The following is a 21364-nucleotide window of genomic DNA, read 5'->3' as shown; positions in this document are numbered from 1 at the left end:
CAACATTCTCAACCAAAAGTTGAGAAGATTACCTGTTTTTTTTTCTTCAAACAATGGCAGATAGGGGAGGGTTTGGGAAAGTTGTTTTGAAATTGCAATTCTGTAGAAATCTAGAATGTGGTTTAATATCATATTGAAGTTATCCGTTAGCATTCTTATTTATCTACGTGGCAGTTGCTTATGCTGAGTTCTGCTGCCTGGTTTTGAGCCGATCATCTTTGAACAAGTTCACTCTGAACAACACTGTTTGTATTTTGACTTAAATGTTGCTTGCCAAATTAGAAAGATTTTTTTATTTATTTAAGCAGATGGAATAGTTACAACATCTACCAGCAGGGGCTAACATGCAACTAATCAAACCTTTCCACATTGAAAGGGATGCTTAGAGCACCATTAATGAAATCAGCCTATATAAAAAAACTAGTGTTGCCAAAGACATGTCTTCAGTCTTTTTTAGGTTTCCTTTTCTTGACAAAAACCTTCAGCAAAGCCTTGCTCATCAAAACCAAGAGCAGGCAGACTGCCGTAAACAAACTCACTATCAGCATCAAGACGTCCACGCAGTAGTAGGAATACCAAGGAAGCCTGTAGGACTCGGTGCGCAAGTGTGCCGCACCTTTATGCCTCATGACAAACTCCAGCCAAAAGATGGCACTGTCCATTGGCTTGAGCGGAGTGTCATGATGTAGGCTTGACATTCTGCGCATGTTCTTCTGGTAGGGTTGATTTTCATCCAGGATGTCCTTTAGGGCTTGTGTTAGGATATCTACATCCAGGGTTGCGACGTCAAGCACTTGAGCCACCCCTCTGGCTTCCAGGCGAATCATGTTGTCAAATTGGTCGAAGATGAGCGGAAGTCCGAGCATTGGAACGCCGTGGTAAATCGCCTCGTAGATTCCATTCGTTCCTCCGTGTGTCACGAGAGCTTTAGTTTTAGAATGGGCTAAGAGGTCATTCTGAGGCAGCCAGTCCACTATCAGTGTATTGTTCCACAATTTCGATGGCTTTTCCCCTACATGCCTCCAAATCACCTTTTGTGGCAAGCGAGCAAAAGCAGAGGCTACGACTTCGGATATGTCAGGACCCAGATTTCCAAGCAGAGTACCCAAAGACATGATCACCACCCCGTGCACTCCAGAACTCTCGACAAACTTCTCCAATTCATTTGGTAGAGGTTTGGATGGTTTGCACTGGAAGCCACCAATGTAGACCACATTGGGCATAGTAGGTCGAGGGAACTCGAATACAAAATCAACTCGCATGAGCCACAGATCTGCTCCTTGGATCAGAGAGTACACATTGGAGTTTGGGTCTATGTATTTGCTGATAACTCCTTGATAAAGAGGCCTTGTGATCAAGTGGTCTATGTATTGGCCGATTCCAAAATGGAAGATATTTTTTATTTGATTTGCAAAACTCATTTTATCTGTCACTCTAGATCCGATAGTCGGGATGTAAGAAAGTGGCGAGGGTGCAATTGCAAAGTGCCCTTCTCCATTTGTTATCCATCGTACATTGAACACCATTGGTAGACCCAAGTACGTGCCCAGTATGACACCTCCTGCAAAACCAGGATCAGTTAGCATCAAATCAAAACAGATCCTTCCCCTCTTTGAATGTCAATGTTTCTCTTAAGAAAGGACGCCATGTACTCTGGGTCCTCCAGGCTAGTGAGATGATCGGCATGAATGGTGATGGGTGTATAGTGTGTGGTGTTCTCTGGGATGTACCAGCTGTTAGCAGAACGGACAACTGTCAGTTTATGACCTCGCTGATAAAGTTCTCGCAGCAAAATGTCCATGTTAAGCCAGTGGCTTCCATCCACTGGGTACACTAGGATCTTCCCAGCCAGGGAAGGTGGTGGGACACTCCAAAGGAAGGCAACAAGGGCAAAGATGTGGGGATGCAGCAGCATTGTCTGAAAATATATACTTGATTAGGCATTCATTTTGATTTGGGAACAATGCAGGCCTTGACTTTTTGCATTTGTAGATAATCAAAATATGACCAATAGAAAAGGTGTAAATTGGAAACCAATATTGGTCCAATGTTGTTTGGACCTCTTGGACTTGGACAAATTTCATGATTCGATTCGATTCTCATTCACAAGCTTGCGATTCGATTTGATTACCGATTCGATTTGATTCAATATCGATTATTTTGGATATATATCAGGTATATATATAATATAATATATAAATATATATATTGTGTGTTCTGGAGAAGAAAGTCATACAAGTTCAGAATGACATGAGGGTAAGTTAATCATGTCAGTTTTTTTTTTTTTTTTTTTCCTTTAAGAATGATCATTGCTTTAAAATACTGAAAACGCTTATTCAAAATCATGTACAAACATCCTTTTGATTCTTAATTTGCTATTTTGTAAGCCCAAATTAATGGACAGATTAGTATGATTACAGAAAGAAGACAGTGTAGTATAATATGTTAACTCTTTTTTGATAATATTGTAGTTATAATATGAGTATTATACCCGTACCATATATGATTACAAACTGACATCACTATCTCATTTTTTATTAAATTTTTTTTTTGTTTCTCTCATCTGTCATTTGCCAGTGGGCTGCCCCCTTTACACTATCTGAGATAATCACTGCACACTGACCTGGCACTACTACACAATCTCACAATCACAATGTACAGTTTTAAGAGTTCACAGTTTGAACGAGAGTAACTAAAGGTACTAGAGTATACAGATCATGTAACTAACACGAATATATGTCCCTGACATGTATGCTAAATAGATGCGTTATGTAAAGGTTATTCATCTGAGGTTAAACTTTTGCATACCAATGACTTGAGCATCCAAATCTGTGTACTGGTTAAATAGGTTGCACAGTGGTAGCAATTTAGTGATTTGCACAAAATTTTTTAAATGTGTAACTCATTGCATAAAAAAATGACTGCAAGTGTGCATTGTTTTGAATGGCATTGTGCAACAGTTTCTATTTTCTGTTTTAATGATATGTCCATTGACTTAAATGCTTCTTCAAAATGGAACATTCCGAAGCATGCAGACAAGTAAAATGAGACACTGTACCTGGTGTTTAGCGATGTCCTTGAGAAGTTTTGCAATGTGAAAGAATACCCAAACAGTGCAGTTTTTATTCCTGATCTGGCAGGCAGCCTTGTAAAAGTGTATTGCCAAGAGTAAGCAAAGTCCCTCACCTACGTTTTCATAGTATTTTTCTCATTTTAAAAGTGGTGACTAGCACAGATATCGGACCGCGAACAGCATGAGGTTGAACTTTAGCCCAGAATTGTACTTCCTCTGTGTATTTATTTAGCCTAGCCTCGAAAGGTGGCTTGATCGTAATCATGTGATTGGTGTAAGAAAGAAGGAGAGAGAGGTAGGCCCACAAACAGATTATGTCAGGGGATTACATACAACACATTCCATCCTCATTAAAACCTTTATTTGAATCTAACTCATTAAAAACAAACCTTTGAGACGGAATAGTCAAAGCATGGACTATTCAAAAACACATACTGTATGATGGCAAACTGCACATTGTTCCACTTCTGACTCAAGGGATCCAAAAGGAGTGCAATCATTAAGATCTATCATAATTTGGAACCAGTCAAAGAAGAATCTTCTTAGAAGCAAATACTATTCTGGATAAGCTAAAATTCAAATTTTTCAGAATTTCAGTTCAATCCAACAAGATCTTAATTGGTGTGGGTAATACTCTTTTTGAGCATTATATGCAGAGTGAGAGGGCACTTTAAAAATATACAGTCCGTATGTTAGATATCAGCTCATTGCATTGTAAAAGATTCATCACTACGAATGGCTTCAGAAATCATGTAGATATCTTGTGCAGCAACATAGGATATGACTGCTGCGGGATGCAATGCCACTCTCAACCACTAGAGGGGACAACATTGTCACTAAAAGGAAAGTTCACCTTCAGATGCTGGTCCCCATTGACTTGCATAGTATGGGGGGGGGGGGGGGGGGGGCACTATGCAGCACCCCTCTGGCTTAGTAATTTCACTTGGATACAGGAGAACAGTAGGCTACAGCACGTGAACACATTACATTCCACGTAAGTGTGTGTCATCAGGTCATTCTTATTTATTTCATAACTTCAAATGATTTCAAGTGGCTAGCATATAGAGACACAGGGGGCATGTGTTCAGTGTTTTTACCTCATTTCTGCTTTTCCACTCTATAATTTCAGTTTTAGTTTTCTTTAGCCTACTAACATTACTAAAAAAATAAAAATTATACAATGTAAAACAACAGCACAGCAGTGTTAACAAATGAAACCAATCAGTATGAAATTAAACGTAAAACGGCAAAGTATCAGTGCAGAGTAAAGGCCTATTAAAGTTATGAAATTAGCAATTCAAATTAAAATGAACAAATTAGAATATGCGAGTGTGTGTGCGCGCGCGGGTTGACGTTTTGCCAATATTGTACGCAGAACAATCGTGCCAATAAAGTACTTTGAAATTAATATTAATTGAACCAAGGCTCTTTCGTTCTCAAATCCTTTGTTGAGATGTTTTATTAATGGAGCTACAGGCGGCAGGCTGCATGAGCACTCGCTTTATAATTAATGCTCAGATGCCCAGCCGAGAGAGCGATAGAAGTAAACGAATTAAAGAGCAAATTCAACAATATCTTATATCTATGCCTTTTATTTTTGATTATTTTTATTGTTATTATATTAGGTAATTAGCCATGTTTGGCTTAACTGTGTATGGAAACATTTTGTATCAGTATAGTGTTTACTATTTTTGAATTTGTTTCTAGACATTTTTAAGTTTTCGTTTTTTTTTGTCGCGTATCGTTATTCTTATGTGCTGACATGCACAATTTAATCGAGCTGCGGTCATAATACCGTCTCTTTTATGACTAAGACCTACCTCATAAATATTAATAAGGTCATGCTGTCGCAGCGTGATAATCGTCCAATGCCGAATGCCTGCTTCATGAATATTAAGTACATCATGCTAACGCTTCGTGACAACCACCCAATGGCGAATGTTCTGCTTATGAATATTGATTAGTCGTGCTGACGTTGCGTTGTTACCTTGCTTGGTTGCCTTCCTAAGGCAAAAGCCCGGGTTATGAATATTAAAAACCCAGCCCTCGCCATAGTAGAAGTCGTATTTTACCGGGAAAAGGAAGGGATTGCGGAGAGAGAGGGAGGGAAGCGAGAGGCCTGGAGCTCGACGGTTCTTCATCCGCCCCTCCCCCTCCTCCTCCTCCCGTCCTCCAGCGCTCGGATGCTGCTGCTGCTGCTGCTGCTGCTGCCATCACCGCGAGATGCGCGTCAAACGGGCATCATCAGCATGTAGACCCACATCTCTCCTTCACCCATCACTCTATCAATCAGCGCCAAAAATAACAGCAACGATGTGACCAAAACGACCCTCCTTTACGTTCCCGACAGCACAACACGCCGTTTTTAACCGATTAATTAATGCGTGCATGGTACTTGTAATATCATCTGCTTCATTCAGGTTTTCTTCCGCATAAGATGAAGTGCTCACCACCGTCTGCTGCCTCCTGCTCCCTTCATTTGATTTCTATGCTGCACCGTTGCGCATCATCTGCATTTGGAATAGCGTAAAGGTCAAATGATGTGACTTTCATTTTTGTTTTCTCCATGATGAGCATGATTTGAGGCTAAATCACTGGATATCATCCCGTGTTTCCTGTCTTTTTTTCGACTCAACGTCAAATGTCCTTGGAACATGGCCTGCGCGGTGAGTGAATATATTTGTTCACAGATAGCCTACATGTTCACAAGTGCCTTGTGGTGTCAGCAGGGTATGTTTTGTGTTGGGTTTGTTGCAGTAGTGTCTGCTAATGTATAATTAAAGTGCTTTATTATTAAATGATTACAGTAGGTAAGCATTACATGGAAATTTACAGTATGCCCAGCACGTTTATGCTGATATAATTCACCAATATAAGTTTTATGTCATGAGGGTATTCATGATTGTTCAACAATTGTTTAAAATAAAAGAGTAATGCAGGATAAATAATCATACGGTAATATAAATAACATTAATACTATATAATATAATAAAAAGAAATAATTGCAAATATAATCCAGTGTTTTAATCATATTACATTTGATAATACTTTAACGTTTATTTAAAAATATCAATCTTCATTATTGTGCCATTAACTTAATTAAGAGCGGTGTGTCTATAGATGCCTATATGCATGAAACAAATTAGCAGTTTTTGATCGACTAAAAAGCAGGTGGTGGATTGATGTAACCTTGCTGCCTGGTTAGTTTGTGCAGCCTTTTATTTTAATCCCCGACAAATGTTTTTAATATACATTTGCTTTACCTTTCCCCTCGCTATGGTTAACCGAAAAATCATAACACAAATGCTACAGGCACTTTCATAAGCTGTGAGCAGCTGTACAGTGGACCAAGGTGAACATCTGATTCCTGAAGGTTACCAGGAAAGGGCATCATCGTCTATAAAGCGCATGTTTGTTGAGGAATCTTCTGGCCATTTTTAATAAAAGATGAGGAGGCGCGCGCACAGATTATGGGTTTAAATGTGCAGTAACCTAAAGTTGGTGTCACAGCAGGGAAATGGAGGCGCAGAGCTCAAGCGGATTGTAATGTCATCCAAAATTGCAGGCCTGATGGCTGGTAGTGTTGCCTTCGTAAATCTGTTCTGCAGTGAGATTGGGCAAGTGTTTATGTGCGCATGCGCAGGCGTCTCGTACTGAGTGAAGGCAGATTTTGCGTCGAGAGGCGGCACCGTAAGGTACATGGGTTGGGGAGAGGCGCACATACAGCACTTTTATCAAGAGAGAGTATTTCGAAAGGCGTTTAGATAAGAAGTGATTGTCCTCGGTTTCCCTCGGATATTATGCAAACAGTTCATTGCAGTAGGTGCGCGTGTGATGAACGCTTGGCTACTTGTTTCCCACAAACGTCCTACACCTGTGACACCTCGGTGAGCAAAATGCCACCTTCACATTTCAAAACGTTTAAATAAATGTTTCGTCGACTTTTGAGCGTTTCAAGTTAGGCTAAAAAACGAGCAAATACTTTAATAATGAAATCAAAGAGCATAAATAGGGTAATTGTCACAATTACGCTACTAACTGCTGGGTAAGTGAACGCAAAATAAAGTAATAATAAATAAAATAATACAAACGCGCATTTAACTATATGACTAAGGGTCTAATATATTAGGAAGGCAGATGTTAGATGAAAAATTGTACCCAGGGCATTGGTGGTGTTCTTGTTATAAATGTCGGGGCAAGTTGTCATGTATTTTATATGCTGGAATTTTACATAATTCATTCTCATCATTCAACTTCCTGCAAGCTAAAATAATGATTTGATGTTTTTGTTTTCTTGACTTTTTTTTATTTCTGCTGTTTCATAATTGTTTTGCTGTTTAAATGGTTGGTAAACCATTAAAACATTTTTTATGTCATATCTCAAAACAAAATTCTTATAAATTGTTATTTAGTATTCAAAATGTGTTATTTTTATATTGATTAATAGCCAAAAAATGCGTTCTAGTTTTATAATATATTTCACATTTTCTCAAATCATTGTCTATATCTGTTTTTGTTTCAAAGTGTTTTTATTTATGTATAATTTTTATGGAAAAAAAGTAAAAGTCATTAATGCATCTAAGTGTTTTTGGTTTAAGCAAGTTGATGAATTAAAAAAAAAACTTTTTTGTTCCTCAGGTTTCTTGCCGATGTTATATCTGTGTCACTAGATCCCCTTTCTTGTTTAATAATCAGTAACACTTGCTTTGGTCTTCATAGAGATGGATTGGCACAATGGCTACCACTTTATTTGCTGACTTTTTCTTTATGGGGGGGATATTTCAGGGGAACCCCAGCTACCATACCATAGAATAGAATAGAATAGAAAACCCCAAAGAATCTCACAGTTCATGTCTCAGTATGGAGAACTATATAGAGAACATCTTAGAAATAGGCGAGGAGGAATATAAATAGGACAAAAGAGATCACACATTGTCCCAGGTACTCATATTTTAGCTCATAGCATCTGCTAAAAAGCTTCCAGTCTTCCACAACCAACACACCATCATGGGAGATCTGGGCAATAGCACGGTAGACTTCCACCCTAAGAAGCCGGGGATGGACAAAGGAGGTCATGAGGGAGATTTCGGGGTGACAGTTGAGGAGTTATGCTTGCTGATGGAGCTCAGGGGACCCGAGGCCCTGCAGAAGATCCAGGAGAACTACACAGATACAGAAACCCTCTGTCACAGACTCAAGACTTCACCTGCAGATGGTGAGTAGCACTATTTTAGACATGTGACCATATCATTTGCTAATTACATAAGCACACATGCATCCTGAAACATACAGACATTTTGAGCTATTAAAGAAGCTGTTCAGCTATTATAAATATTCTGTGGTCATTTGCACGCTCTCAGGTCATTCAAAACTGTATGTTTTTTATTTCTTCCGTGGAACACAAATGGAGAATTGTACTGATTGCTGTGTACCATGCAGTTAGTCCCTATGGGGAATGAGGCTTTTATCAGTAAAGATGCGAAAGCATCATAAAAGTATCATAAAATTGGTCCATTAGACTTGTGAACTACATATTCATATAGGTTTTCTGTAGACGCACAATAGTTTTGTGTCAGAAACAGACCAAAATGTAAGTTGTTATTCACTGACAAGACTTTTAATGTAGTGCACGAGTTGTATAGACCATTCTATACAGTTCTTCAAAACTGTTCCTTTTGTGCTCTGCAGACAAAATAAGTTCATACAGATTTGGAGTGACATGAGGATGGGTAAATGAGTAAGTGTCTGCTAAATGACTAAATGTAAGAATACCAAATGCCTGGAGCCTTTATCTGCTTTTGAAAGCAGACATCCCTGAAGAGCAGCTGATGTTGAACTTAATTCTACATTTTTCATAGTAAAAATGAAACACAAGCCCATGTTATCAGATAAGAGCATCTCTCTGTAATGCTGCTTTTGGATAAGTTTTTGTATTAAGAAATTCAAGTCCAGTTTTTTCAGAACGTCTTCCTGTGTGTGTTTAAGCAACATCACGGTAGACTTTATTCATATTTAGGGGAAAATTCAGGATTGTTCCAAAACGTTTTTACACAAATGTCATGGTATACAATACATAGCTTTATAGGTAAAAAAGGAGCATATTAGTTTTGATAAATTATTTTCAGTAACTAAAAAAATTAAGCTGAAATATAAATATTAGAGGAAAACCTAAAGTGAAAATTAGAAATGTTGCTTTGGCAACTAACTGAAATAAGTTTAAGTACTAAAATTACTAAAACTGATATGAAAATTAATAAAAACTACATAGAAAAATACAAAATAATAAAAATGACAGAATCACATAAAACTTCTAAAAATAAATCTAATCTAAAAATAAAAGCTCATTAAAAAAATTAGGGGTGGAACAAAATATCGATAGGGCAATATATCGTTGTCTGTCTTCGTGTGATACGAGAATCGATATGCTGGCGCCAAATATCGATATTTTAATTAATAAAATAAGGCGCTCTAAATAGATTTTCCTGCTCCCCGCCTCGCTACTTCATGGCTCCTCGAGGTGGCCCTCAACATATGAATGAGGGAACCGTGAACATAAGTTAACTAGCCTAAGAAAAAGAGGATTTTAATGGGATAGCGGACAGCTGCATAATACATCTGAATACATAATATGAGATACATCAGGTAGGCTACTGTGCTTGTTTATCATTTTACTACTACATCCTACGATTTCATGCTTTGAATGATCAGAAACGGTTTACTGAATCAATGCACAATATTTAGTTAAGATTTTAAATTTCAGAAGTAATGTAAGAATTATTTATAGCAGTAGCTGTTCTGGGTAGATGATCCTACTTTGCGCTCTGATAATCACATTGATTCGCATCTTGTTCTGACCTCTTGCTTTCAGACTAAGTCATGCGGTCTGCCTGAATCGCTATTTGGCAGCCACGTTAAGGTTACTTTAAGTTTATTGTAAAGCTCTTTCTCCTCCTTTAATGCTGCTCTTTAAAAAACCTCTCTTCAGAAACCATGACGGCAATACAAAAAGAGAAGCTTAGGGGCATGGATGGAGAGATGAAAGGGTAGAAGAAAGGGCTGGATGTGCTGCAAAAGTCTTTCAATTCTGGTAGTCCATGGAAAGAGGATTGCGTTAGCGTATCTTAGTTGTCTTAGTTTACTTGCACATATTGTGCTGAACAGAGACTGAATGAATAAATCGGGGCAATAGGAACGAGTTGGGGAAATGATTACAACCTACAACCCGTTGGAGTAACTCAATTAGGTTTTACAGTGAGTGAAAGGGAAGCTCTGATGGGAGATGAGAGGTTGCCAGGGGCAGCAGGTGATGATTGGCAGGGTGAGGATGCAGAGAGTGTGACAGTCTGTCTGGGTCTTGCTGCCAAAAATCACACCCTGTGGTGCATCCGAAACACACTGACTTAACCATCTGTGCCCTGTGTTCTTTTGTTATGTCCTCTCCCCCCTCCCTTCCTGCCACCCTAAGAGGTCAGGGATTGGTGCTAACAGAATTGAGTGATGACTAACGAGCATCCAGGAAATTCTCAAAACCATTTGCATAGAGAAAAACCCATTAATAAACAAATTAAGAGTTTTTAAGCACCATAACTGATTTACACCAGTATACATGTTCTTGGGCTGACTATTTCTGCACTGTAAAACAAAATGGGGAAAATGATTCAGGCATTACACAGGTTGACAGATTTGTGTTGTTATTTTACTCTATATTTTATTAACTGACATCAATATTAATATGCCAACCTATGTCTCACATAATTTCTGTTAGTAAGATTTGATCAGCAACAACGACTTTTACCACCATCTTTCCCTCCAAAAGGATTATCGGACAATCCTGCGGACTTGGAGAAACGTCGGCAAGTGTTTGGAATGAACTTCATTCCTCCTAAGAAGCCCAAGACCTTCCTTCAGCTCGTGTGGGAGGCTCTACAGGATGTTACCCTCATAATCCTGGAAATAGCGGCCATTATTTCCCTCGGACTGTCCTTTTACCAGCCGCCAGGAGGGGAAATTGAAGGTGATCTGGTCTCTCAGTGAAAAAAAAAAAAAGGACAAATGTTCAAAAATGCCAACTTAACCTGACCACAAAAGGGATTTCTGGCCTTTCATCAGAAGCTCAAGGAAAACGTGATTTGCTTCATGTTGTAGCCCCAATAAAATGTCAATAATTTAACATTATTTAACATATATTCTGCTAATATTAACACTACTTCATATCAAGACGACATTTTTCAGATTTTCATCCCTAAAATGCTCTTGTGTGTCTTGTGTTGTTAATTTGAAACCTTTTGAATGCATTTTTAAAGGAACCCTGAGTGTAAGTAACAGTATAGTTGCATGGATCGCTAAGAAAGCAAATAATAGAAGGAATGGAGTGAGAAATGGAAGGATAGATAAAAGAATATAAAGGATTACAAGTAGACACTCAAACTCACTGTCCTCCCACACATTATTACCTTTCCATCTCTTTCTTTCTCTCCAGTGTGTGGTAATGTAAGTTCAGGTGCGGAGGACGAGGGAGAGGCGGAGGCGGGCTGGATCGAGGGTGCAGCTATCCTGCTCTCGGTGCTCTGCGTGGTGCTGGTGACAGCGTTTAATGACTGGAGCAAAGAAAAGCAGTTCCGTGGCCTGCAGAGCCGTATCGAGCAGGAGCAACGCGTCGCTGTGGCGCGGAACGGCACGGTCATTCAAATCCCCGTGGCTGAGATGGTGGTGGGGGATATTGCCCAGATCAAATATGGTCAGTAGAGTTCAGAATTGGCTTCAAACCCCATCTTTTATGAAAGCATCTTAAATTATGAATGAACAGTTCATAAATGTTGGTGGTGTGAGCCCCACATGGGGTGACTTTTTATTAAAAACTTAAAAATCTCTAGTAGTCTTAGCTCTGTAAAAAGTGTACTGTTAAGCTGCTTTGATTCCTGCTAAATTTACTTAAATTCTTTATGAATTCATAATTTATCAAACAAATGTAAACAGTATTGAGTATCATTTATTTGTATCTATAATTAAAATATTGTGTAATTATAAATACATTTTAAGTTTATACATTTTTATAAAAACAATATAATATAATTATAGTAAAAAAAATATGTAAATAATATTATTTACATACATTTATAATCAATTTATATTATTAGGAATATATTAAATAATTAAAATAATACCAAATTGTATATATTTTTAATTGTTTTTCAAAGACAAAACATTGGTGCCAAGCCAAGCCAGAACACATAAATTATAATTAAATTATTTCTGTATAATATTATTATTATTTTAAATTTTGGTCATTAAAGGAAGTAGTACTCAAAGGCTGGTAAGATTGATCTATTGCTGTCACGCTGGGTTCTCCTAGGTGACCTCCTGCCTGCGGATGGTGTTCTCATCCAAGGGAACGACCTCAAGATCGATGAAAGCTCCCTCACTGGAGAGTCTGATCACGTATGCAAATCCGTCGACAAGGATCCCATGCTGCTGTCAGGTAGGGAGTAAAGGTTATATAAGTGAGCATATGTTTGTATGTGTTTGCGTTGGATTGAGTGGACTGGGTCGGCCATAGGTTGTGATGAATGTTTGTATGTGTTTTTACATATAATTCAGATTATTCAGAGCCATACACAGAACCATATGCATACTAAAAGATATTCACCATTTGTTTAAGAATTCACATGATTCGGGGTGCAAACAGATCCCTGGGACACAGGGCCGGCACATGCATATAGGCGAACCTAGGGCGGCAGCACAGTCAGGGCGGCAAAAAGGACAGAGATTTTAGTTTATCTTTTGGGCATTCTTTGGAATTATTGCACTCATATCAACAAGTTATCACCCCTTAGTTATTCTAACTCCAAATTAATTCGTTTCATACATAGTAATGCCGCTCCCGCGCTGTGCCCCACCCAAGCGGCGTCAATATCACATGCAAAACACCCTCATGTAGCCTACTTCCATAAATGTCATCAAAATGAATAAAACTATCCGGACATGAATGACTTTTGCTACTGGTGATGTCTGATGAGTTTTAAAGCCCGACACGTGCTTCTGAAAGATTATAGCCTACTGTGAGAGAAAGCGTGGGGGAGACACAGGTGTACCAAGTGTATAGTGTAATCCAGGGGTGCCCAGTTGTGTTTGATCAGAGTTTTAGCTGATCTTTGCAGGAAGGTAGATCTCCAGGAGCAGGGTTGGGCACCCTGGTGTAATCTATTAGATAGGCATGTTCATCCACGTAGCCTACATCCCCAAAAAAAAAGCGTGATTTGTTTTTTTAGCCAGGTAGCCTAGATATTTAGCCTATATATAAGCTATCATTTATAATGCTACGAACAGTGTTTCATTTGTAAATTGCGAGGTCCCGGAATAAAGCGGGGTGACGGATCTGGCAAGTGATCAGAGGAGAGGTAATGGAGCATTTGCGCAATCATTTAGTGGACCCACTTGATTACCAGCTTGCATCAGTTGCTTTTATAGTATGCACAAATAGTCTAAAAATCATGGTTATTTTATTGCAACATTTTTTTTGTGTTTGGGTAGTTTTTGTGTAACCCAGCTCCTGGGACAGGAGAGTCGCAGCAACCCAGTGTTTGTAACGAGCGCAGATATTTTGCATTCTCTTCAGGTGAGAGTAGTTCTCAGTGCCGCCGACTTGCATTTCTTTGGTCAAATATAGGTTTGTGTATGTTTTATTTAATCTATAAAACAGTTTCTTTGCTGTAAATCATTTCATTTTATGCAAAGCAAACCAAGTCACCTAAACAAGCCGCATCAGTCTTTTTGTAACGATTAAATGTTTATTTGTTACTACTAAAATGCTTGTTAAACGAGTTTAAATGTAAGTAATGTTGTATACATGTTTAAACTGTAAAATATGATGTATTAAGAACTGTATTGAACTAAAAGGCATTTAAAGAAAGAAAGAAAAATATAAAATAATTAAAATAATAATGAATAAATGAAAAACTCAAACGAAACCAACAGCAGTTATTGAACACCTAACTAAAAATAATAATCAAAAATAAATAATCGTTTTCTACTCAATCTCAGCATGCATTAATTTTGTGTCGCTGGATGTTTGCGACAATAAGCTTAAATTAAAATGTCTTTGGTCTGCACTCTGGAAGTGTTCTGTTAATTCTGCTAAACTTGAATTACTAAAACTAAAATTAAAACTTAAACTAATCGGTATAAAAACTAAATAGGCTATAAATCTGTACACAAAATAAAAACAAAACTAAAATTAACCAAATTATTAATGAAACTAATAAAAGAAAATGGAAAGCAATATTAAAATAAAAACGAATTTAAAAATGCAAAACTATAATAACCCAGACACAAACTTTTCATCTTTCATTGGTGCGTGAGGAGGGATGATCCGCCAAATGAGATTATCTGAATTCGGAGGTGCTGGACCCGGACCCAGCTTGTTCAAATTACACCCTGACTACGAATAGGGATTTCGACTGTACGAGCATGGCTTGAACAGATTTCTATGTCTCTTAGTGAAATTAACTACAGAGACTTGTGCTTTCCGTGTTAGAGCTGCTTACCCCGAGAGGGATGATCCGCCAAATGAGATTATCTGAATTCGGAGGTGCTGGACCCGGACCCAGCTTGTTCAAATTACACCCTGACTACGAATAGGGATTTCGACTGTACGAGCATGGCTTGAACAGATTTCTATGTCTCTTAGTGAAAATTAACTACAGAGACTTGTGCTTTCCGTGTTAGAGCTGCTTACCCCGAATGTATTATTCATGTATGTTCGAATTCTCCCAAATCTCCCCATGGCCACTTCAGGCCTTTAGACTTAATTTGCTTTTGCAGCTATACTAGTGGTTATTTTTTATTAATTATTTTTTTTTACGTAGCAGTAGGAAAAAAAAAATATAATAATCAGAAAACACGCCTGTGTCTGCTTTATTTTAATGCAGTTGTACCAATAAACAAAATCTCCAGTCTTTCACATGCATCTTAAAGGGGTCATAGGATGCTACATGCACTTTTACAAGTTGTTTGAACTGAAATGTGTGTTGGCAGTGTGTGTACACAACCACCCTATAATGATAAAAATCCACCCAGTGTTTTTTTTTTTAAATCTCGTTAAATGTTTTCCCCTTTCTCAAATCAAGCCGTTCTCAGATGCCTGTCTGTGTGACGTCACACAGACAGGCCCCTCCCACGATAGTTTGAGTGACAGTAGCGTTTCAGCACAGACTGGACTGGTGTCACACCCTGAGTGAGCTGTCATCAGTCCACCATTGTTTCACCGCTGGAGCAGATGTAGACAAGAACGACTCCTAACAAGCGATTGAGGTGTTCTGTTGTTGGATGTAATAATGAACATAGCAGCCGTCATTTACTCCTGACATCTGAGCCGCTGAACTCGCAGTGGATTTCATTTGTTTCTGAAGGGAATGCTCCCCCGATCTGCCTAAATGCGTCTATGTTCGCGCGAATCATTCATGATCCAGTCACATCTACAGAAGAAGTGAGTATAATGTTTTGTAATGAATCTTTGCAAATCGCCTTTCCTAATAATGTGCTAATTAGCAAGTTTCATGGTGAATGCGGCTAAAGTAAACAGTCTCTCTGAGAGCAGCTTGGAAGAGAGGGGCGGGGTCAGCAGAGCTCATTATCATTTAAAGGAAAATGCTATAAAAACGGCTTGATCTGAAAAGAGCTATTTTTGACAGGGTAAAAAAAAGGTGTTTTACACTACCACTGAGAAATTTTTACCAAACTGTTACAGACTTTTCATTAAGACCCTAAAGAATCATATCAACTTGTGGAAAATGGGCATCATATGACCCCTTTAAAGATCGTGTTTAATTGTGAATGTGAAGTGGGGGCGGCACGGTAGGGTTTTGCCTAGAGCGGCAGTTGAGCGGCTCTGCTGGGACAGACTAGTAGTAGTGGTTAAAAATCCAAAAGGTTGCAGGCTTGAACATGCAAAGGGTGCTCTGTTTGCTTGAGCAGGATGCTTATTCCCAGGGGCAATATTCCCTTTATTTATATGGCGATGTCACATGCGTAAGTATACTGTAAGTCTTCACAGAATTACCAGTATCAATTAATTTAGGCTGACATTATCACAATCCATCTGAATTAAACTAATTTAGAATTCAATTGAACCAAAGTATTCTGTCAATACTTTAACACTCAGTGTTTGGGCTAAATCTCATTGACTGATTTAATGAGAGAATGTCCCTGAGGTCTGATAAACAGGTTAATCAGCTTCCTCCCTCATCTCTGCTTCCTGGACAGAGGCTCAGATTTGTTTTAGGCCCTCCAGAGACCTGCTCTGTCATTTCTTTCTGATGATCGCAGCTCACCAGAGCAGCATCTGTTTCTCCGATTGGCCACACACGCAGTGCTACCACACGACCTCCGCATAATCAAGTGTGAAAGAGAAATGGAATTGATGGAAACATAACATGCTTTTAGACATTTGATGTAAAAAATGCTTGTGTAACATGATTAGAGTGGACTCGCATAACTAAATTGACATCAACAAAGAATAATGAATATTAATTTGTGGCAAAGAAAAAAATCTGAATATCGTTGACTCGCTCGAGTGTCCAATACAGAATCAACCAGGATTGCTTGATTTGCCTATATTTTCAACAACAAGCCATTTGAAAGTTTAGGGTCAATAAGTGTTGTTTTTGAAGAAGAAATTAATACTTTTATTCAGAGTGGATGTATTAAATTGATCAAAAGTGACAGTAAAGACATTTATAATCATTATAAAAGATTTATTTTTCAAATAAATGCTGTTCTTTTACTGGACTAATGGCTGCTGGAAATTTCGCTTTGCCATAAATTACATTCTGAAATAAAGAGTGAGAAGACCTTTTGTACAAGTTTTGTCTCTTAATGACCAAAACAAGACCTTTTGTTTCTTAATGATCAATTTTTATTTGATTATTAACCTACATCATAGCTGTTTTTTTGTTTTAACAGTGTTCAAAATCCTACACTTTCATGTTAATTATCAGGTTTAAATACTAAAAACAGTTTATTATTTAATATGATCTCATATGATATACGATGGTAGATTAAAGTATAGTGGTACTGGATCAGTTCCAGCCTGTGCAGTCAGTTCTTCAGGTCATTGAGGAGGTGGATGGCCTGAGGGAGAACTTGTTTTGAAGGCAGGAGTTTCTTAATTTAAAACTGCTTTGATTTATCAAGATTCATTTTTGATAATCCAGTGAAACTCTTGGTCAAACTCTTGTTTGCATAAGATCTCCATGTTGTTTCAATAAGGATCTCTGGCTTCTGTACATGTTTCTGAACTTTCAGATGACTAGCTTCCATGAAAATGTTTTTTTTGTTTTATTGACAAGCCTTTTTTGTCGTTCATCAGCTTATGCAATTAATCATCAAGGGGTGCATATTATTTTCTCAGCCATTATGGGAGAGGCATCTCTTCTCAACATGTATGTTTGAAGGCTTCTGTTGTGAAGAAGGAAATGCATGCTGTACAACATAATTGTCTTAATCAGTAATTTTGTCTTGTTTATCTCTGTAAAAATATCTTCTCTCGTTGGCAATAGACATAAACCTCACTAAATTATTAAATAACAATGGGGTAGGAAAAGTTAACTTAATTCAAAATCCAGTATTTGAAAACAAATGTTATTGTAACAAAATTGCTTTTCAAGTACATTTATATGTATTTTATTTATGTACTTTTTTTTTTTTGGGGTGTTCTGATTCTTTTGCAGGAAAACGAGACAACCTGGTAAAGAAAGCAAGAATTGATGTGCAATGAATCAGGGAACAAAGAAGCAATCTGGTTCAGTTTAATTGTATTACACACTAAAAGGAAAGGCCATGGAAGAGACTTCAGCTTTAATTTTGATCCTTGGTTTAGACAAGTGCAGGGGCTAGTGTGAGCACAACAAATAACAACAATACATTACACGAGGCTGTCCATTGGACAATGATGGAATAACAGTATATGCTTATATTTTCCATTACCCTCACCTTGAGATAACAAAATCCTGTAGATTAAGATACTGTTTTTTTATATGAATTTAAAAGATTTTTATGACGCTTTTAATTTCCTGAAATTATATTTCCCTAAAATATTATTTGTATAAACGATTAAATGTAATTAATTGTTTGAGATTAAACATGCTATAACTGGAGACACCTGAGCTTCTAGTCATCTATAAAGGTTTTTATGCTCAAAATATATATTAAAATTAATACTAAAGTCCTTTAGTCAGTAGCCAACCATTTTGAGTCACAAGATGGCGCTAATAAGCTATTTTAATTTGGATTAGTAAAAAAAGTGAGAGACTGCTGAGTGATACGAAAGACATAAAAGTATGTAATAGCTGGTGTTTGAATAGCTGTGAAGACATTGTTGAAAATATTTACTGTAAAAGTCTTCTCTGTGTTTCACGAAACTCAGGCACTCATGTAATGGAGGGCTCTGGGAAAATGTTGGTGACCGCTGTTGGTGTCAACTCTCAAACGGGCATCATCTTCACCCTCCTGGGGGCCGGAGAGTTGGAGGAGGAGAAGAAAGACTGCAAGAAAGGTTGGCATCTGACAGTTCTTCAAACTATTTTATAAATGGTGGTTAAAATTGAGCATGAATAAACATTCACATCAAAAAAGAAAAATCCATTTTGCTTGAATACCCATATAGAATTATCCAGATACAAAATGTCTAATGGTCTGGGTCAATTCTATTCAATGCATTGAAATGCTCAGAAATGTTGCACACTCATTTGAGTTGATTTTTCATTGGTTTTGTTCAGCATTTAGGTTTTATTTTGTCTTTACATACCACCTCCATTTTTGTCCTATCCTCTGTTTCCAACAATTCTATCAGAGGTCAATAGTAATTCATCCATGCTGTTCTCCAGTGTTGAAGCCAAAGAACACAACATCATAAATGGTAGGTGACATTCACAATAGAGAGATGACTCATAAACAGACATCCTGGTTTTAGCTCTCCATATCTGTCAAATATTATCCCTCCATGTTTCATGTTTTCTTTCTCATGCACTTTATTGTTCTCTCATGTCAGCTACATTGACCTCAAGCAGCAGAAATGATATTTGTTTTGTTTAAATGTCTGCATTAACTTTCACAGGGAAACAAGACGGCACCCTGGAGAACAATCAAAATAAAGGTGACTCAAGACTGATTTAGAATTGAGTTATCACTTTTAAGAGGCATGTTCAGATATATTTATGGTGAGATGAAATCATTATTATGACAAGCAATTTTCAGAATTAAAAACGGCACACTGCACAGTAATTACTGTATACTGCCTACTATTTTGTCTAAACATTTATGTGAAATAATGTAACAATAAGCATTTCATATTGTAGTCTGCTACAGTCACATTGAACTCATAACTTTGCGTGTAGTGAGTACCATCCTGCTATCATGGTATACAAATAATAATAATTTTTATAATTATCATTATTAACAGAGAAATAAAAAAATAATATTTATCTTTATGAATTAATTTAAGATATTATTAAATTTAATTACATTTTGTAAAATGTCTTTTGTCAGTCAGATCAAATTATATTGTGCATACTGTGTGCAGTATACATACTGCAAACCGCAAAAAGTGTGTAGTTTGCTATTCTGAACATTTTTAACAATTGCCTATCATTCTACTTGCTTGATTACTTTGTCTCCACCCACTATAGCTAAGAAACAGGATGAGGCTGTTGCCATGGAGATGCAGCCTCTGAAGAGTGCAGAAGGTGGGGAAGTGGAGGAAAAAGAAAAGAAAAAAGCTAGTGTGCCCAAGAAGGAGAAATCAGTTCTTCAGGGCAAACTCACCAAGCTGGCAGTGCAAATCGGGAAAGCAGGTGGGGAAGTCTAATGTTAGGTCAAGTTCTTCTGATCGTATTGGCTTTTATAAGTCAAGCTTTGGATTTGCTAATACTCAGGGATAGGAGTTTTACTGAACCTCTAAGTTACACAACTAATATTTAAATTTGTTTGATGATCTGAAACATTAAAGTGTGACAAACATGCAAAAAAATAAGAAATCAGGAAGGGGGCCAACACTTATTCACACCACTGTATATATATATTTATACAACAATTCTTTGTGGTCCTCGAATCTGATTGGCTGAGAGGAGTGCGATATTCTAGTGATAACAGAGCTCCAACCAATTCACCGTTTGTATCACTCCGCTTGCAGTATTTCTCACAGCGGGTGTCATGGCAGACGCCCAAATCCACTATAATTTTATAAATAATACTGTTTTTGTGTCACGGAATGTAGTTTTTTAGAAAGAAAATTGTTTAGACAAGAATGTACTTGCTTAGACTTCAAATATGCGGTTTGTTAATAAAGATAACTTATATTTGAAAATTTGCTTTGACGTTTTGGGAGATGTGAGCTCCAGGGCGTCAGAGGCCGTTCAGCGCTCATGAACCCGCAGAGAGCAGCCTTACCTCGGCCAGGTCTTTGGGAATTTGGCGTTGGCTCTGATGTCTCTATAGTGGTTAAACATGAGATATAATTAGTTTTGGGTAGGGATGTAATGATTCACTCAACTCACGATTCGATTCGATTCACGATTTTGATTTCACGATTCAATTCACAATTTCTTTCTTTTTTTTTTACAAAATTTGATTTAAGACAAATTATACAAATTATTGCTTGAACAAAATGCTGCATGTTTATTTGTGAAATTGAAATACAACACTATAATAAGATACTAATATAGCACTTGCATATCATTGCTCTTTTGTTGGTTTTGATTGCTTCTATTGTCCTCATTTGCTTTGGATAAAAGTGTCTGCTAAATAATTAAATGTAAATATAATGTAAATGTAAATAACAAAACTAAATTGAAATTTTAAAACAAACCCCAAATCAAATAAGTAGCACAAATAAAATAAATCTCTTCATATAAACAAAATAAGGCTTTGTCTGTTCTCTTTCCATTTAAAATTAGAGGCAACCACTGCATTTTAATCATGATCCAAACAAAGATGCTGCATACATGCAACATGACCAATTTTTTTAAATCTAAATTAGATTGTATAATTTCGAAATTTGAAGCAAAAACAGAATGGTCTGACTATACATAAAAAAATATCTGAATGAAACAAACAGCAGAGGAGCTGAATGAGACGCAGATTCACTCTCTGCCAGTAGGTGGCACTTACAGCGTTTCCTGGTTTCCGCTGTAAACACAGCAGCGCTGCACTTATGAACTGTAATATGCTTTATACAGAGGCAAGATAAAAAGAAGAAATACCATCTAAACTTTTCTAAAGACAGTAAGTTCCCCTCAG

General features: G+C 37.4%; 1 protein-coding gene and 1 pseudogene across 6 annotated transcripts in view; one reads left to right on the top strand and one right to left on the bottom strand.

Moving 5' to 3' along the window:
* Positions 1-322: 322 nt before the first annotated feature.
* Positions 323-3268, bottom strand: LOC107603127 (UDP-glucuronosyltransferase 2A2 pseudogene; annotated as a pseudogene).
* A 1909-nt stretch (positions 3269-5177) lies between these two features.
* The window catches only part of LOC107603076 (plasma membrane calcium-transporting ATPase 3-like), a 34395-nt gene continuing 18208 nt past the window's right edge, over positions 5178-21364 (top strand). For 3 of the 6 annotated variants that reach the window (XM_016295801.1, XM_016295776.1, XM_016295818.1), the window contains exons 1-9: positions 5178-5739; positions 7712-8288; positions 10890-11087; positions 11553-11810; positions 12426-12551; positions 18495-18623; positions 18921-18986; positions 19185-19223; positions 19756-19920. In XM_016295801.1, coding sequence (XP_016151287.1) covers positions 8081-8288; positions 10890-11087; positions 11553-11810; positions 12426-12551; positions 18495-18623; positions 18921-18986; positions 19185-19223; positions 19756-19920 — 1189 coding nt within the window. In that variant the 5' untranslated portion in view covers positions 5178-5739; positions 7712-8080. Of the gene's footprint in view, positions 5740-6776; positions 6961-7711; positions 8289-10889; positions 11088-11552; positions 11811-12425; positions 12552-18494; positions 18624-18920; positions 18987-19184; positions 19224-19755; positions 19921-21364 lie in introns of those variants that run through there. The other 3 variants (XM_016295810.1, XM_016295793.1, XM_016295784.1) reach the window with 2 other exon arrangements.

The sequence above is a fragment of the Sinocyclocheilus grahami genome, unplaced genomic scaffold (assembly GCF_001515645.1).
Source record: "Sinocyclocheilus grahami isolate Dianchi unplaced genomic scaffold, SAMN03320097.WGS_v1.1 scaffold16.1, whole genome shotgun sequence".
NCBI classification, from domain to species: Eukaryota; Metazoa; Chordata; class Actinopteri; order Cypriniformes; family Cyprinidae; genus Sinocyclocheilus; species Sinocyclocheilus grahami.
Note: the sequence above shows the minus strand (reverse complement) of the source record. Positions and strands in the feature narration are given on the sequence as shown.